This window comes from Leucoraja erinacea, chromosome 6, assembly GCF_028641065.1.
Source record: "Leucoraja erinacea ecotype New England chromosome 6, Leri_hhj_1, whole genome shotgun sequence".
NCBI classification, from domain to species: domain Eukaryota; kingdom Metazoa; phylum Chordata; class Chondrichthyes; order Rajiformes; family Rajidae; genus Leucoraja; species Leucoraja erinaceus.
In genome coordinates this window covers 11785816-11804671 of record NC_073382.1, presented here as the reverse complement: position 1 = coordinate 11804671, position 18856 = coordinate 11785816, and the positions used below count along the sequence as shown (strand labels likewise).

Sequence of the window (18856 nt, the reverse complement as noted above, 5' to 3'; positions counted from 1 at the left end):
GAATTCTCTGGCTCAGAAGGCAGTGGAGGCCGATTCAGTGGATGCATTCAAAAGAGAGTTAGATAGAGCTCTTAGGATTAGAAGCATAGAAACATAGAAAATAGGTGCAGGAGGAGGCCATTCGGCCATTGGGTGTTGGTGGGATGTTTTAATCTTGGAGGGCTAATGCAGATTAAAGGTAGGAAGGGTGAGGCCATTTGAGAAATTTGTGGATAATGAGAATTTTTAATTGTTTTGTAAGTGAGTGTAAGTCGGAATATACACGGCTGATGTTGAAGGGTCTATGTGCCAGTTTGAGTGTGCAGGCACAAGCAGAAGTTTGGAAGAGCTCAAGTATAAGGTGGGAGAGACCAGCACTGTGTTTATAGGGGAGACTTAAGTAGAGGAGAGGCCTTCAGCAGTCAGAGATGCTGTTTGATTGGAATAAAAATTCCTTAAAGGAGAAGAAACTACACAGTTGATGTTACCCCCACCTCCACCCCTCCCTTCTCCCCTCCCTGCTCCCAGCTGAAAAACGCACAGTCTCTTGCTTGGAATGGGGAATCGGATGAAAGATAGTTTTAAAGTGAGCGGGGAAAGATTGAATAGGAACCTGAAGGGTAAAATGTTTTCACAAAGAGTGGTGGGTGTAATGGACGAGCTGCCAGAGGAGGTGGTCGTGGCAGGTATTATCGCAATGTTTAAGAAACATTTAGACAGGTACATGGATAGAATAGGTTTAGAGTGATATGTGTGAAACGCAGGCAGGTGGGACTAGTGTAGATGGGACATGTTGATCGGTGTGGGCTGGTTCCACACTATCACTCTATGACTCCATGGTGGTCTGCTGTATGGCAGAAATATGGAAGTGGCCTCATAAACCTGTTACTCATTCCAAACTGACCGAAGGCAATATGCCAAATCCTGAAAATTGACTTAATTTGTAAATGGGTACGCGCTTGTGTCTGAAATGCCGAACTAACCCTGTGTGTTACATTTTTAGGTTAAGTGCTGTTGAAGTGGCGTCCTTGATAGGAAATCTGGAGGATATTTGCTCATTCCAACAGACTCTTGTTCAGTGTTTAGAAGATTGCACCAGGTGAGTAATTGAGAAGGGGATGAGTAAGTTTTGGCAAATCTTTAAGTTTTTGGACGTCTTGATTTCCAGCTGGCGCATCACTAATCAAATGCAGATTGAGCACCGTTGATTATCTGGTCTGCCAACAGGGAGCTGCGATCTTTCTATTGCTCGGTTCCCATTCCTTATCTTTTGTTGGAAAATGGAGGCCACAGAGGACCTTGGCTACTGTTACTTTGTCTCTGATGGCACTTGAGCATCACATTCCAGCTGACACGGAGCAGTTTTGGTCTGTACCAAGTGAAGGGACTTTCTTTCTCTCAGTGAAGCTTGTGTGATGAAACTGGAATTTCGGATGCATTTTGCAGCACTTTTCACAACATCAGGACATCCTGAAAAGCTCTACAAGCAATGCTTTGGGAGTGATGTCATTCCCCACCCCCAAGTGGGTCACTGACTTCCTGCTCTCGGCCACTTTCCAGTGCTGCCTCCGGTTGCCCTGGAACACATGGGACTGCTGGGCCAGTGGAACTGTGCAGCTACCTTCAACACAAGGGTTTCTGTTCGAAAGACGGCTTCTCACCACCTTTCCAAGGCAGCGGATGGTGCACTTGACTGCATCCAGTGAGGGAATCAAGTGAAGGATTGGGGTGGCGCAGTATTAGAGTTGCTGCCTCAGCACCAGAGGCCTGGGTTCAACCCAGACTACAGGTGCTGTCTGTACGCTGTTTGTAAGTTCTCCCTATGACCGCGTGGGTTTTCTCTGGGTGCGCCGGTTTCCTTTCGCATTCCAAAGACGGGCAGGTTTGTAGGTGAATTGTAAAACTTGCCCCAAGTGTGTAGGATGCGAAAGAAGGGTATCATAGAACTAGTGTATGGTTGATCGATGGTTGGTGTGGGCTCGGTGGGCCAAGGGGCCTGTTTCCACGCTGTATCTCTAAACTGAACATTTATTATTACACAATGATAAAAATAACTCTAAGCTTATCTTATGGCTAACGTTAACAAAAAGTGCTGGAAGCACTCAGGCAGCCTCTGTGGCTAAGGTTAATGTTTCAGGTTGAAATGGTTTTGATGAAATGTGTTCAGCTTGAAGCATTAACTCTGCTTCACTTTCCACAGATGCTGCCTGACCTGCTGAGTTTTTTACACATTGCTGTTTGAGTTTGTTTTAGATTTCCAACATCTGCCGTTTATTGATTTCCATTTACCTTGTCCTCTGTTGGCTTGTGTGTGCGCAGGTTACCCGAGTCACAACAGAAAGTCGGGGGCTGCTTTGCCAACCTAATGTCACAGATGAAAAGTCTGTACCTTGCATATTGTGCCAACCATCCATGGGCGGTGAACATCCTCACAGAGTACAGGTATGTGATTTAGCCCCATGGGCACAGGAATTAAGGCAATCAAAGCTTTAAAAGAGCAGAACTTCCTAGTGTCAGCTGTCAGCTCTAAGTCTTATCTGAACATGAGGCATATGTAACCATGTCTAGAAACAGGATGTTGATGGGTGTAGTACATGCGATAATGTGTCTGAATGAAAAGTGTGTTATGGGATGAGGTGTGTGAAGGTAAATGTTCATAAACAAATGGGTGATGGGGATGTCCATATAATTAGGTTTGAGGTGATGGGGAGGGTGTGTGAAAGAATGTGTATGTCGGCTGGGCTGAAGGATGGGATGGGATATGTGACCATGTATATGAAGGGGGCTGGGTGCTGGGGCAGGATACGTGAAGGAAGACATGTGCTTTACGCCTTTGTATTTGAGTCCCTCCATGAAAACCCCCCCTAGATCTCGATTTGAGCCCAGACAGAGAACTTGCACTGTTGGTTGGGGTCAGAAGACAAGTCATTTTCTGAGTTATTTTGTTGTCTGCAGTGAGGAGTTGGGGGAATTTGTGGAAATGAAAGGCGCATCTAGTCCTGGGATCCTCATGCTTACCACCAGCCTCAGCAAACCGTTCATGAGACTGGACAAATATCCAACTCTGCTGAAGGAACTGGAGCGTCACATGGAGGTAAAAGATTCCTAATTGCTAATGGTGGATAGCTCTGCAAACATAAACTATTCGGGGCAGTTTTGAACTTTATCATTTGGGTTCATTATATGGATGCACAAATGTGGACTCTGTGGGTATTTGATAGGTCAGGCATCTACAGCGCAGAGGAGATGCAATGCAATGAAGGGAGTTGCAAACATTTTTTGCCTATTTGTCACATAATAGCTGTGCAGCAGAGAAACAAGCCCTTGGGGCCAACATGTCCATGCTGATCTTTTATCTGAGCTGCACTAATTCCATTTGTCAGCATTGGGTCTATATCCTTCTATACCCTGCCTAAATGTTTGACTGAATCTCTTAAAGTAGTGATCGAATCTGATCCACTACCTCCTTTGTCATCTCATCACACCACCTTCATTTGTTTCCAAGTCATCACATCACAAACCACAAGGGTCCCAACATTGATGCCCGCAGTTCACCATTGATCACAGACTAACAATCCGAAAAGCAACCTTCCACAACTGCCCTCTGCCGCAGGTCACCCAGCAAATGTCAGATCCAATTAGCCAGCTCATCTTGAGTCCCACGTGCCTTAGCCTTTCGGACCAGCCCTCCATATTAGACCTTGTCAAATGCCTTACTAAAGTCCGTTGTTAGTATTTATTCTTCTGTCTTGGTTATCTAAGCTTTACCTTGCTTCCATCTTGGTTATCTAATTTCCTAAAGGTTTCCTCAGCACCAAATGTAGAAATTTGTGTTCATTTATCCTTTGTCATAGGATTCCCACCCAGACTGGCCTGACATCCAGAGATCCATGACTGCATTCAAAAGCCTTTCGGTAAGGTGCAAGTATAAGTTGCTGCTGCTCATCGGTTGTGTGTCCTTGTGCAGTGAATATAAATGATTAAAATGGTGTTCTTTTCGGGATTGGACTTTTAGGAGTTATAGACTTGAACTGATTACTTTGTTTAACATAATTGTGGGACCCAGCAATTTGCTTCTCTTCTGTTTTATTAAATAATTTTATGTAAACGTGTTTGACCAAGCGTGCAGTGCTCAGTCCTGGATTCCTGGATTGCTCACTGTTTTTCCACAGTGCATTCTCGCATTTAACACTCCAGTGCAGGGTAGACTGCGGGAAACTAGCTGATCATTTACTGTCCTTGATACATGTGGTCATAAATTAAAATAAACTAAACTAAATAAAGTTGAGTAGCGGCACTCAAAGTCTTTAGGGGGACGGGCAAGTGGGAGAGGGTGAAGGTAGAGTCACTCAAGGTGGTTTGGCATGGATGGCGTTCAGGTCACCACTTCTGTCGTGGTTGCGGAGAGGAGTTCGCTGTCAGCATGTTCTGACCAGGAGGGAGTTTTTGGAGGTATTTGTTATTGGGATTGGTTTATTTATTGTCATTGGTACCGAGGTACAGTGAAGCGCTTTGTTTACATGTTCTCCAGTCAAATCATGCTACATGTGAGCACTAGTACAAAAGGTCGGCAAAGAGAAAAATGCCAGAGTGCAGAATCTTATTTTAAAACATTATAGTGTGAATGTTACAAAGAAAAAATGCAATGATCACAGTAGATTAGGTTGGGACTACACCCTAGGCTATGGGAGGACCGTTCAGTAGCCTGATAATCGGGAGTAGGAAGCTGTTCCTGAATCTGGTGATGAGTGCTTTCAAGTGTTGGAATCTTCTGCCAGATGGGAGAGGGGAGAAGAGAGGATGATTGGCTTGTAAAACCTCCTCAATTATTTCAGTTTCACTTCTGTCGGACTCTGGTAATTTGGGCATTCAGTGGTAAAGTTTAATTCTTTATTGTATTAGTCGCAGTGTCAAGAAATCCGGAAGAGAAAGGAGTTGGAACTACAGATCCTGACGGAAACAGTCCATGGCTGGGAGGGTGAAGATATTCGATCCCTTGGCAACGTCATCTACATGTCCCAGCTCATGGTGCAGAGTGGCAATGAGGTAATTTACCATTCCAGTCACACGTGAGCAGGGCACCCACAGTGAGGTGGAACTCCAGTCCCTCTTAGCGAGGAGTTCTTCATCCTTCAACATCTTGGGCCTCTGATCCCACCCCCTCCACCGACACCCGGATCTGGCTGGGGTCCCCGACAGAGAGGAGAATAGCTTAGTCGACTGCTCCTGTGCTGAGGGTGGGGGTTTGGACTGGAGTGGAAGCTGCGTTTTGTTTCATTGAACATTTAATTTCGGAATTAATTATGTCACATCATATCACTGCTGAACTGATCATAAAATGATCAGTGTTTCCTGGAACAAAGTACAACCAGAGATTATTTGAATATTAATTTGTAAATAGTGTTTGCTGCTGACCCTCAATGCCACAGTTTGGAGGGGTCTGTCAAATTCCTGCCAACGGCAGGATGAAATTTCCCACTCTTCCCTTCCACTTTCCTGATGGGAATTCTACGCTGGGTTCCAGAGCTCCGAGTCGGTGGGAGTTAGAAGAGAGGGATTTAAGTTTCTCACTGCAGTCACAGTCTGAGTCACTGTGTGCAACTTTATGAAGTTGCAATGCACGGCTGAAATTTTCAGCTGGGTTTAAGTGGTTTGGGTTTACCTGGCTGGAAACTCTGGGAACAAACGTATTTCCACAATTCCCACTGGGTCAAAAGTTCCTGTGCAGAAATTCTTGCCCAATTTCACTTCATCAACCATACCATTCTACTTTATGGCTGCAGAAGAAACTGTTTCAATTAATTGCTTCTATGTGTATTCTTTTCAGGAGAAGTGTGAGAGATATTTTCTCCTGTTTCCACACGTCCTTCTCATGCTTTCTGCCAGTCCCAGGATGAGTGGTTTCATTTATCAGGTGAGGGAATCATGTTTTGGACTGTTTGCAAAAACAGTGATATGCAAGACTTGGGTACAAAGTCATCTTCCCCTGCAGTAGTGGAAGTGATCCTAGATTAACATCACAAACTTGTTCCGTTGCAACCTGCTGTATGTCATATCCTCCTGGTTTGGTGAAAGTACCTCCTGTTAAGTATTAACTTGTCAGGATGTTGCACAGTACCATTTGGAATGCTGTTCTAAAGAGATGAAATGCCTGGTACTTGGCAAGAGAGTTTTATGCTGATGCTTTAATTAGGTGTCGAAACAAGACACTGCATATATTGGTCTGCAAAAGAAGACACAAGATGTTGAAGTTACTCAATGGTCATGCAGCATCTCTGGAGAACATACTTGGTGGAATTTTGTGTTGGGACCCTTTGAACTGATTGTGTTTGGGTGGGCGGTAAGAGAAGAAAGCAGGAAGAGAGGAGGGACAGGACAAAACTTGGCAAGTAGTACATGGATAGAAACATGGAAACATAGAAATTAGGTGCAGGAGTAGGCCATTCGGCCCTTCGAGCCTGCACCGCCATTCAATATGATCCTGGCTGATCATCCAACTCGGTATCCCGTACCTGCCTTCTCTCCATACCCTCTGATCCCCTTAGCCACAAGGGCCACATCTAACTCCCTCTTAAATATAGCCAATGAACTGGCCTCAACTACCCCCTGTGGCAGAGAGTTCCAGAGATTCACCACTCTCTGTGTGAAAAAAGTTCTCCTCATCTCGGTTTTAAAGGATTCCCCCCTTATCCTTAAGCTGTGACCCCTTGTCCTGGACTTCCCCAACATCGGGAACAATCTTCCTGCATCTAGCCTGTCCAACCCCTTAAGAATTTTGTAAGTTTCTATAAGATCCCCTCTCAATCAGTCTGGTGAACCTTCTGGTGAACCTTCTTTGCACTCCCTCTATGGCAATAATGTCCTTCCTCAGATTTGGAGACCAAAACTGTACGCAATACTCCAGGTGTGGTCTCACCAAGACCCTGTACAACTGCAGTAGAACCTCCCTGCTCCTATACTCAAATCCTTTTGCTATGAAAGCCAACATACCATTCGCTTTCTTTACTGCCTGCTGCACCTGCATGCCTACCTTCAATGACTGGTGTACCATGACACCCAGGTCTCGCTGCATCTCCCCCTTTCCCAATCGGCCACCATTTAGATAATAGTCTGCTTTCCTGTTTTTGCCACCAAAATGGATAACCTCACATTTATCCACATTATACTGCATCTGCCAAACATTTGCCCACTCACCCAGCCTATCCAAGTCACCTTGCAGTCTCCTAGCATCCTCCTCACAGCTAACACTGCCCCCCAGCTTAGTATCATCCGCAAACTTGGAGATATTGCCTTCAATTCCCTCATCCAGATCATTAATATATATTGTAAATGGCTGGGGTCCCAGCACTGCGCCTTGCGGTATCCCACTAGTCACTGCCTGCCATTGTGAAAAGGACCCGTTTACTCCTACTCTTTGTTTCCTGTTTGCCAGCCAGTTCTCTATCCACATCAGTACTGAACCCCCAATGCCGTGTGCTTTAAGTTTGTATACATGTGCAAAGGGGTTTTTAATAGGTAGATGGTTTAACAAAGACCAGATATGAAATGATAGAAAGTGTGAGACAAAAGGATTGGGGTTGTGAATTGTGAAGCTAGTAGAAGGAATGTAGGTGGGAGGGGGAAAGTCCAGGTAGGCACAGGGAGAGCGTGGGTGTGGGGGAAAGAAAGGCGGGAGGGGGGTTGATCTAAAGAAGGGTCTTTACGCAAAACATCCTCTTTCCATGTTCTCCAGAGGTGCTGCCTGATCAACTGAATTACTCCAGCACTTTGTGTCTTTAAATAAGTGTGCCTGAAGCCATTGATATTTACGATTTGCGATGTTATTAATTGAATATAACGACTTCACCCAGAGCACTGCCACAGAAAGTTGCTTTTAATGCAAGGGAAAAGATTAGGGGATAAGCTGTAAGTGCAAGATACAATCTGGTCAGGGGAGCAAACTACCACGGACCGTTTTATTTGAAAGACCAATTTCCACGTTTTGTGAACATTATTTGTTATTTAACTAGGAGCACATCACATGTTTCGTGTTATTTGTCATCACTATTTCGACTTTAAAGATGCTTCTGTTCTTCTCGAATGGTTGCCCTCCCAAATTACAATGTTTCACCATTTTCTTATGCAATGGACTCTGCTATTTGATTATTCACACTTCTGTCATTTTGGATTGGGCTTGTAATCTCTCTCACTCCATCGTAGGCAAGATTTGATAGTTGACATGTATAAAAATGACAAACTAATGAGACCCAGGCAGAGATCCCTTTGGGAATCATTTCCGACATTGCTCCAACAGGATAACATGCATATATGGCACTCTGCCGTTTGCTGCAAACAACCTGTTACCGCTGACCTGAGGTTAATAAAGTGGACCATAACTATTTGTAACAAGTCAACAAGGTGATGCACTTTAATTGAATCCTGAATTTCTCTCTTATAATGTCTGTGAAATATCCTAGCACACTTTTAAATAAGTTGTCTAAAAACAAGTTGTTGATATCAATGTGCTTATGACACATTATCGCTGTCCATTACAGCTGTAGATACGATTAAAAATTGTATTAATGATGAGCTGGATGTGTAAATTATAGGAACTGGTTGAGACAATGCTGCTGTGCATTTGAGAGGTATAATATCAACTCAACTTTACTTGGTTATTAGGGGAAATTGCCATTAACAGGATTAACCGTAACCAAGTTAGAGGACAGTGATGAGAACAAGAATGCCTTTGAAATTACTGGTGAGTTCATGCATTTTGTTCATCTTTGTTCCGTTCTTATTTTCCTCTGAAAATACAACAACGAATCTATGCTGTTCAATGATTAAATGATTCGGATACTTTCGTTTTGAAATCAATAGAATCCATTTTTCGACAGCAATAATAACTAGATAAGCAGTGACTTGGGAAGAGTGGTCTGTGAGACCATCTGCTGCGTGCTGATGAGGCTAGAAACTAACGGGATTAATGAGATCTTCCTAAACCACACGTTCAGTGCTTCTAATAAATTTAAGTCACAAATGAAAGTTAAGTTCGAATTTATTACATCAAAAAATTTATTACAGCAAAAAAGCAAATATGACCACAGAATTGGTTTTGAGCTAATTCAATAAATTATTGAACCCATGTGTCTGTCATGGTGTTTCAATAGATAATAGGTGCAGGAGTAGGCCATTCGGTCCTTAGAGGCAGCACCGGCATTCACTGTGATCATGGCTGATCATTCACAATCAGTACCCCGTTCCTGCCTTCTCCCCACACCCCTTATCTTTAAGAGCCCTATCTAGCCCTCTCTTGAAAGCATCCAGAGAATCGGCCTCCACCGCCTTCTGAGGCAGAGAATTCCACAGATTCACAACTCTCTTGGTGAAAAAGCTTTTACTCATCTCCGTTCTAAATGGCTTACCCTTATTCTTAAAACTGTGGCTCCTGGATCTGCACTCTCCCAATGTCGGGAACATGTTTCCTGCCTCCAGCGTGTCCAATCCCGTAATAATCTTATGTTTCAATAAGATTCCCTATCCTTCTAAATTCCAGTTTATACAAGCTCAATCGCTCCATTCTTTCAACATATGACAGTCCAGCCATCCCGGGAATTAACCTCCTCAAATTTGGAGACCAAAACGGCACACAATACTCCAGGTGTGGTCTCACCAGGGTCCTGTAAAACTGCAGAAGGACCTCTGCTCCTACACTCAACTCTTGTTATGAAGGCCAACATGTCATTAGCTTTCTTCACTGCCTGCTGTACTTGCATGCTTACTTCCAGTGACTGGTGTACAAGGGCACCCAGATCTCATTGTAATTCCCCTTTTCGTAACTTGACACCATTCAGATAATCTGCCTTCCTGTTCTTGCCAGCAGAGTGGATAACCTCACAATTATCCACATAAAACTGCATCTACCATGCATCTGCCCACTCACCCAACCTGTCCAAGGCACCCTGCATCCTCATAGCATCCTCCTCACAGTTCACACTGTCACCCAGCTTTGTCATCTGCAAATTTGCTAATATTACTTTTAATCCCTTCATCTAAATCATTAATGTATATTATAAATAGCTGCGGTTCCAGCACCAAGCCTTGCGGTATCCCACTAGTCACTGCCTGCCATTCTCATAGGGACCCGTTAATCCCTACTCGTTGTTTCCTGTCTGCCAACCAATTTTCTATCCTTGTGGGTACCCTACCCCCAATACCCTGTGTTCTAATTTTGCCCACTAATCTCCCATGTGGGACCTTATCAAAGGCTTTCTGAAAGAACAGGTACACTACATCCACTGGCTCTCCTTTATCCATTTTCCTAGTTACATCCTCAAAAAATCCCAGAAGATTAGTCAGCATGATTTCCCCTTCGTAAATCCATGCTGACCCGGACCCATCCTGTTACTGCTATCCAAATGTGCTGCTATTACATCTTTTATAATTGCCTTCAGCATCTTCCCCACCACCAATGTCAGGCTAACTGGTCTATAATTCCATGTTTTCTCTCTCCCTCCTTTCTTAAAAAGTGGGATAATATTAGCTACCCCCCAATCCACAGGAACTGATCCAGAATCTATAGAACATTGGAAAATTATCACCACTGCGTCCACGATTTCTAGAGCCACTTCCTTATGTTCCCTGGGATGCAGACCATCAGGCCCTGGGGATTTATCAGCTTTCAGTCCCATCAGTCTACCCAACAGTCTATCCTGCCTAATGAGAATTTCCTTCAGTTCCTCCGTCACCCTGGGTCCTCTGGCCACGAGTACATCTGGGAGATTGTTTGTGTCTTCCTTAGTGAAGAGAGATCCAAAGTACTTGTTCAACTTCAACTTCTCTGCCATTTCCTTGTTCCCCATAATAAATTCACCTGTTTCTGTCTTCAAGAGCCCCATATTTGTCTTAACTAATTGTTTCCTCTTCACATACCTAAAGAAGCTTTTACTACCCTTCTTTATATTCTTGCGTAGCTTACCTTTGTACCTCATATTTTCTCCCCATATTGCTTTTTTAGTTGTCTTCTGTTGCTCTCTAAAAGTTTTCCAATCCTCTGTCTTCCTGTTCATCTTTGCTATGTTATACCTTTTTTACTTTTATACTGTCCTTGACTCCCCATGTCCGCCAAGGTCGCCCCTTACTACCCTTAGAATCTTTCTTCCTCTTTGGAATGAACTGATCCTGCACCTTCTGTATTATTCCCAGAAATACCCGCCATCGTTGTTCCACTGTCATCCCTGCTTGGATCTCTTTCCAGTCAACTTTGGCCAGCTCTTCCCTCATGCCTCCACAGTCCCCTTTGCTCAACTATAATATTGACACTTCCGATTTTCCCTTCTCCCTCTCAAATTGTAGATTAAAACTTGTCATATTATGGTCAATACCTTCTAATGGCTCCTTTACCTTGAGTTCCCTTATCAAATCCGGTTCATCACACAACACTAAATCCAGAATTGCCTTCTCCCTGGTAGGCTCCAGTACAAGCTGCTCTAAGAATCCATCTCGAAGGCACTCCACAGACTCCCTTTCTTGGGGTTCAGTACCAACCTGATTTTCCCAGTCTACCCACGTGTTGAAATCTCCCATAACCACCTTTGCTACATTACCTTTGCTACATGCCAATTTTAACTTGATTCATCTTGCACCCTATATCCAGGCTACTGTTTGGGGGGGGCATGTAGATAACTCCCATTAGGTTATTTTTACCCTTACAATTCCTCAGTTCTATCCATACTGACTCTACATCTCCTGATTCTATGTCACCCCTTGCAAGGGACTGAATTTCATTCCTTACCAACAGAGCTACTCCAGCCCCTCTGTCCACCTGTCTGTCTTTTCAATAGATGGTATACCCATGAATATTCAGTACCCAGTCCTCTTGCAGCCATGTCTCTGTAATTCCCCCAACATCAAACTTGCCAATCTCTAACTGAGCCTCGAGCTCATCCACTTTATTTCTTATACTTCGCATTCATATACAACACCTTAGCTTCAGTATTCACCTCCCCTCTCACACCGGTCACTATCGCCCCTGACATTATTCCCTTATCCCTTTTCGAACTTTCCTTCTCATTAATTCGGGAGTCTTTTGTAACTTTTCCTGTATTCACTTCCCCTTTAACTCCATCTTTACAAATTTGTACAAACTCACAATTTGTCAACCCCTTCCCCCCCCCCCCCCCCCCCCCCCCCCCCGCTATTTAGTTTAAACCCACACGTGAGGCACTAGTAAACCTGCCTGCCAGAATGTTGGTCCCCTTGGGTTACAGCATTTGGAATAGTCACTTTTAATCCATGACTTGTTATGATAATGGGCAAACAGAATATTGTCAAGTAGTACAGCTAGTAGAACCATTGCCTCACAGCACCAGAGACCTGGGTTCAATCCTGACCTCTGGTGGTGTCTATGTGCAGTTTGCACATTCTCCCTGTAATCACGTGGATTTCCTCTGGATGCTCTGGTTTCCCTTCTCATCAATGATGCGTGGGTTTGTAGATTAATTGGCCGTAGTGTGGAGAGTGGATGCGAAAATGGGATAACATAGACTGGTGTGATCGATGATCATCGTGGCCTCAATGGGCCGAAGGACCTGTTTCCATGCTGTATCTCCAAAACGAAATAACCAATATTACATAAAGATCATGAGGATACCTAAGCAAAGAAATTGGGCTTTTTAAAAAAGACAACTTTGTGTGGACAGGAGAGATGGGTAAGAATTGTAAATGAATACTTTGAAAATGCCCTCACAAATATTGCAGTTGAGGAGGAAATATGTGAAATCTTGAATGGGATAAACACAATAAGACATGAAATTTCAAATGATTTAACAGCTGTAGAAAGTGGCAAAATAATCGGGGCCGGACAGAGGAAATGCACCAGAAAACACAATTATTTCTTTAGTAAGAACCATATAACATATAACCATATAACAATTACAGCACGGAAACAGGCCACCTCGGCCCTACAAGTCCGTGCCGAACAACTTTGTTCCCTTACTCCCACCTGCCTGCACTCATACCATAACCCTCCATTCCCTTCTCATCCATATGCCTATCCAATTTATTTTTAAATGATACCAACGAACTTGCCTCCACCACTTCCACTGGAAGCTCATTCTACACTGCTACCACTCTCTGAGTAAAGAAGTTGTCCACCTCAACAATGTCTACCCTCTAAACTTCTGTCCCCCCTTAATTCTGACAGAGTCAGACCTGTCAACCTCTTGTTTTAGGTGCAGGAGTAGGCCATCCGACCCTTCGAGCCGGCACCGCAATTCGCTATGATCATGGCTGATCACCCAACTCAGTATCCCATCCCTGCCTTCTCTCCATACCCCCTGATCCCTTTAGCCACAAGGGCCACATCAACTCCCTCTTAAATATAGTGAACTGGCCTCATCCCTCTGTGGCTCCAGAGATTCATCTTGTGTGAAAAACTTCTCTCTCAAAAGGATCCCCCCCTTAACCTTAAGCTGTGACCCCTTGCTGGACTTCCCCAAGAGAAGCCTGTCCAAGACCTTGTAACTTTCTATAAGATCCCCCTCATCTCTAAATTCTAGTAAAACCAAGTCTAGTTGTTTCATAAACCCTGACATCCAACATTAGTGAACCGTCTCTGAAACTCCCTCTATGGCAAGAATGTCCTTCCTCATAGACAAAACTGTATACTCCAGGTGGTCTCACCAAGTTACCTGTAGTAGAACCTACATTTTTTTGCAGTAAATCATGTTTCGGGCACCTGCATGCAGCAAGGTAAAGGTTGCATCTCCCCCTGCGGCCACCATTTAGATCGTATTTTTATCTTAGTTTTGAAACCAGACCATGAATGAAGGTGATGGTGAGCCGCTGCAGTCTATGTGTTGTAGATACCCCCACTATGCTGCTGGGTAAGAAGTTCCAGGACCTTCACCCAGTACATTTCCATGCCAAGTGCAGGGATGCATTGAGGCCATAGTATCTCTGTGTTGCCATAATGGACCATAATGGAAAAGTTACAGACCAAGCGGAGGCTGGGCGATCGCTTCGCCAAACACCTCCGCTCGGTCCGCAATAACCAAGCTGACCTCCCGGTGGCTCAGCACTTCAACTCCCCCTCCCATTCCCCATCCGACCTCTCTGTCCTGGGTCTCCTCCATGGCCAGAACGAGCAACACCGGAAATTGGAGGAACAGCACCTCATATTCCGCTTGGGGAGTCTGCATCCTGTGGGCATGAACATTGAATTCTCCCAATTTTGTTAGCCCTTGCTGTCTCCTCCCCTTCCCCAGCCCTCGGGCTGTCTCCTCCCATCCCTCAGCCCTCGGGCTCCTCCTTTTTCCTTTCTTCTCCCCGCTATCCCCCATCAGTCTGAAGAAAGGTTTTGGCCCGAAACGTTGCCTATTTCCTTCGCTCCATAGATGCTGCTGCACCCGCTGAGTTTCTCCAGCATTTTTGTGTTCCTGCCATAATGGAATGTAGTTTGACACTTCATTTGACTCCTGCCGGGGTTATCCTGAGCACACCAGCTGACTCTGAACTGTTGCACCGGACCGAGCTCTAAGTATAATGCTTTTGAGACATTGCACTTTTTCATTACATTGTACGGGAATGTGACAAATCTATATCTGAGCAATTGACCTGTGCACCTCTTTGCAGGAAGTATGATTGAACGGATTTTGGTGTCGTGTTCAAGTCACCAGGATATGCAGGAGTGGGTCGACCATCTGCACAAGCAGACTAAAGCACCAAGTGTCGGAGTTGTAAGGCAACAGTCCATGCCATGTCACACAGTAAGTGAAGCGGCCAATGCATGGAAGAGTGTGATTAGATCAGCAGTAATTTTAATATTGAATACCTCTCTCCCCTGGGCCTCACTGAACTGCTTTGACCTGCTACACTGATGGGTGAGGGAATCTCAACTGGGTGACCTTTTAACAAGATTACCAAACCCTTAACCGCCAACAAGAACTTAGAAGATTCTTCCTGTGGACTGACGTGGGAAAGAATTTTAATGAATGTAGTGAGGTAGAGATAAACACAAGCAGACTAAAGCACCAAGTGTAGGAGTTGAGGCAACGATGGCACAGCGGTAGAGTTGCTACCGTACAGCTCCAGGTATCTGGGTTTTTTCCAGATTACAGGTGCTGTCTGTACAGAGTTTGTACGTTCTTTTCGTGACCTTCGTGGGTTTTCTCTGGGTGCTCGGGTTTCTTCCCACACTCCAAAGACGTACAGGTTTGTAGGTTAATTGGCTTGGTATAATTGTAAATTGCCCCTAGTGTATGTAGGATAGTGTTAGTGTGTGGGGATCGCTCGACGGCGCGGACTCAATGGGCTGAAGGACCTGTTTCCGCGCTGTATCTCTAAACTAAACTAAATAAATAAAAATAAAGTGAATGTTTTTTTTGTAGCTCAATTCCCAGGCAACAAAATACCAGTAACTTCTAATATGCCCCAATGTGTGGTTGGTGCTCTCAGCATGAATATTATGTTGCCTCTTGCAAGCCCCGTCAGCATGAAATGAGAAGAGCTACCCTCGCATGGAGGGTGGAATTAACACTCTCATACTTAGATGGACGTAACTCTGTATATCAAGGAGTACTGGTTCAGAGTAAGAAACATTCCAGGTTGTAGATCAGCCAGATTCTGCTGTTTAGTGAAGGTGGGCTGGTGGGGCCAAATGGTCTGCTCCTGATCTTGTTACATTTTTATTTATTATGGATTCTCAGAACTTACGGCATCTTCCCAAATCCATCATATCCCACTTCTCGAAATTGAGCTCCATTTTCTACAATTCTACCTGACTATTTAGTCCACGAATATCTTCCTGTGTTCAAATGCGTTCCTCCTGTGTTTAAATGTGTTCCATACCAAGATGTCTTTTTAGTACCTAAGAGGCCCAATTCTTTCCTCTAGTCTTTTTGTAATTATAAAATATCTGTAGTTTTTTTATCCTGCTGGTATTTTTTCATGCGCTCTGAAAGCTTTTTAAATTTCCCTTCTGATTTCGCTTCTCCAGGCACTGGGCTTCCTGTAGTATTGAGGTCCCAATCTCTGGTCCTTGCATTTATTAGCTCTGGTCTAGCGGTCCTGACCCGAAATCACTTATCCATGTTCTAAATTCAAAGGAATTAATTATCACGCTGTGCCTGATGGCACAGTGAAATTGTTTCCTACAGCCATACAATAAAAATCAACAGGACTTAGGGTTTGACATAAAACATCCCCACACAGCAGAATCAAAGTTCCCCACTGTGTGGGAAGGCACCAAAGTCAGTCTTCTTCCTCCACTATTCCCCGTGCCCTCCGCAGTTGCCGCTACGGGCGGCCCGATGTTCAGGACCGCACGCCGGGGTGTTAAAAGTCCGACGTCGGGGCTGCGGGACGTCTTCAAGGATGATGTCAGATCTGCTGAGATACCCCAACACTTTGTCTTTTTTTTTCCTTCCATTTCTATGCCTTACCTTTGCCTCTATGTAATTTGTCATTTAGGACAGTAGTTACCAACCTTTTTTAGCTCATGGCCCCCTTGGGCTCTTTAATTTTTCTGTGCCCCCCCCTGACATTATTAGTGGAAAAAAGGTGGCTCCCTTCATTGAACCTGTGGCCCCCTAAATCCCCAATTTTTTCTGTGGCCCCTCCGAGATTTGCCATGGCCCCAGGTTGGGAATCACTGATTTAGGACGTCAACATTTGGAAGACCCAATCTTTTTATTGAGTTCATTTTTTTTCTCTGAACTTGAATATTCTTTGAATATATACTATTGCTGACAATGATTTTCTTTGTGTTAAGACACTTCACAGTGGGTAACATCTCTCCAATTTGTAACCTTCACCATAATCTTATCTTTGTTACTTTTTATAATCATGATTACTGTCACAGGAAAGTTCCCCAGTTGTATTCCTTCTGCCTGCCCATCTTAATTCCATGAAAATGCATCCAGCGTTGCACCAACTCAAGCTGGCCATTTTTACTTGTGGAAAGAACTACAGATGCTGGTTAATACACAAAAGGAAATGCAATGCTGGAATAAATCAGCATGTTGGGCAGCATCTCTAGAGAACATGGATAGGTGACAATTTGTGCGGAGACCCTTCAGATTAAAAGTCATTTTCTCAACCCGAAATGCCACCTATCCATGTTCTCCAGAGATGCTGCCCCACCTGCTGAGTTACTCCAGTACTTTGTGTCCTTTGAGGCTTGTTTACAAACTGGTTGGCAATATTTGGCTGAATCCAATTTAGTAATTGTGTGCCCTGTATACTTATTACACTGGTGCTGTTTCAGTGATTCATTGAAGTTTCTCCCTTATTATTACCCTTCTTTCACTCAAAGTAACTCCTCTATCTCCCTTAAATTGTTTGGATTATACAGGAACTGCATTTCATTGACTGAAAACATCCTCTGCCCTCCAAGTGTCAAAGTCCTAACCAATCCTTACTCCGTCCACATCTCAGAGCTCTGATCCCACCTCAAGGTGATATCCATTGATTGCTGGGCGTGAGAGAGATTGTGTGCAATGCAGTTACCACACCCTGTGCGGAATTGGTGGATGGAGGTTTCCTGTCAATATTTGAGCCGCGTTAATAAAAGGAAATTCCTCACAACTAACTAAAGCACTAACCTTCTTATGTTCCACGCACAGCTTCCGTTACATCCCGTGACACCAATCAACAAGCATTCTGATGGGTATCCAATATCTGTGACTCCATCCTACCACACCCTTCCTCATCCTTCCCTGCATGGGACATCCCACAGCACCCTGAGCTGGGGACCTCTGGAACCCCCCAAGATGCCAAAGCCATGGAGTTTGAGCTGCCTCCGACCAGCAGCCCCACTAAAACCGTCGGCTGCTCTTTGTTACAAGGAGGTAAGTCTTCATTTGTTCTGATATGATCGTTGAATTGGTGCCTGCATTAGATAGTTCAAAAGTTCATGTGATCAGAGCAGAATTGGGCCATTCGGTCCATCAAGTCTACTCCGCTATTCAATCATGGCTGATCTAACTCTCCCCCTAATTGGCATAGAAACATAGAAAATAGGTGCAGTAGGCCATTCGGTCCTTCGAGCCTGCACCGCCATTCATTATGATCATGGCTGATCATCCAACTCAGTATCCTGTACCTGCCTTCTCTACATACCCCCTTATCCTTAAACTGTGACCCCTTGTTCTGGACTTCCCCAACATCGGGAACAATCTTCCTGCATCTAGCCTGTCCAACCCCTTAAGAATTATGTAATTTTCTATAAGATCCCCCCTCAATCTTCTAAATTATAGCGAGTACAAGCCGAGTCTATCCAGTCTTTCTTCATATGAAAGTCCTGACATCCCAGGAATCAGTCTGGTGAACCTTCTCTGTACTCCCTCGATGGCAAGAATGTCTTTCCTCAGATTAGGAGACCAAAACTGTGCGCAATGTGATTAATGTCAGCTTCTTAAAGAATTTGTAATTTTGGAGTACTCTATACAAGTGTGGCTGTTGTATTAGTGTTAATCAGATTTGTGCTCTTGCGCTTTCCCTCAATCCCAACTCCCCACCTCCTTACAACATCTTGAAATATCTAAGTACCCTGGTGTATGCTCCCACTGTGTAAAATCCCCTGTGATGTTAAACCTCTGCCATTTTCTTCAATGTATAATAAACTAGTAGAAGTTTCTGCTAACTTTGTGTTTTCAGTGCCCCCGACACTTTACCCAAACTCTATTGATATACCTTGGTAGAATATCAATTAACCATGGACTTGCAGGCAGTATAAAAGCTGGCTAATGCTAATGGATATGTTGTGTCTTGTTTCATGTAGGACCTCAGTAGGAGCCCCAAAACCATGAAGAAGCTGCTTCCCAAACGGAAACCAGAAAGGAAACCTTCTGAGGAGGAATTTGCACTGAGGAGAAGTATGGTTACTCTTACTATTTGCTTT

The 18856-nt window shown here is 44.2% G+C and overlaps 1 protein-coding gene across 2 annotated transcripts in view; it reads left to right on the top strand.

Annotated features, from left to right (window-relative positions):
• Positions 1–18856, top strand: part of LOC129697892 (rho guanine nucleotide exchange factor 7-like) — a 90040-nt gene that overhangs the window by 42979 nt on the left and 28205 nt on the right. For both annotated transcript variants that reach the window (XM_055636612.1, XM_055636611.1), the window contains exons 8-17: positions 983–1078; positions 2299–2421; positions 2935–3073; positions 3834–3893; positions 4882–5025; positions 5807–5893; positions 8638–8716; positions 14590–14723; positions 17580–17804; positions 18737–18830. In XM_055636612.1, the coding sequence (XP_055492587.1) occupies positions 983–1078; positions 2299–2421; positions 2935–3073; positions 3834–3893; positions 4882–5025; positions 5807–5893; positions 8638–8716; positions 14590–14723; positions 17580–17804; positions 18737–18830 (1181 nt within the window). The remainder of the gene's footprint in view (positions 1–982; positions 1079–2298; positions 2422–2934; positions 3074–3833; positions 3894–4881; positions 5026–5806; positions 5894–8637; positions 8717–14589; positions 14724–17579; positions 17805–18736; positions 18831–18856) is intronic.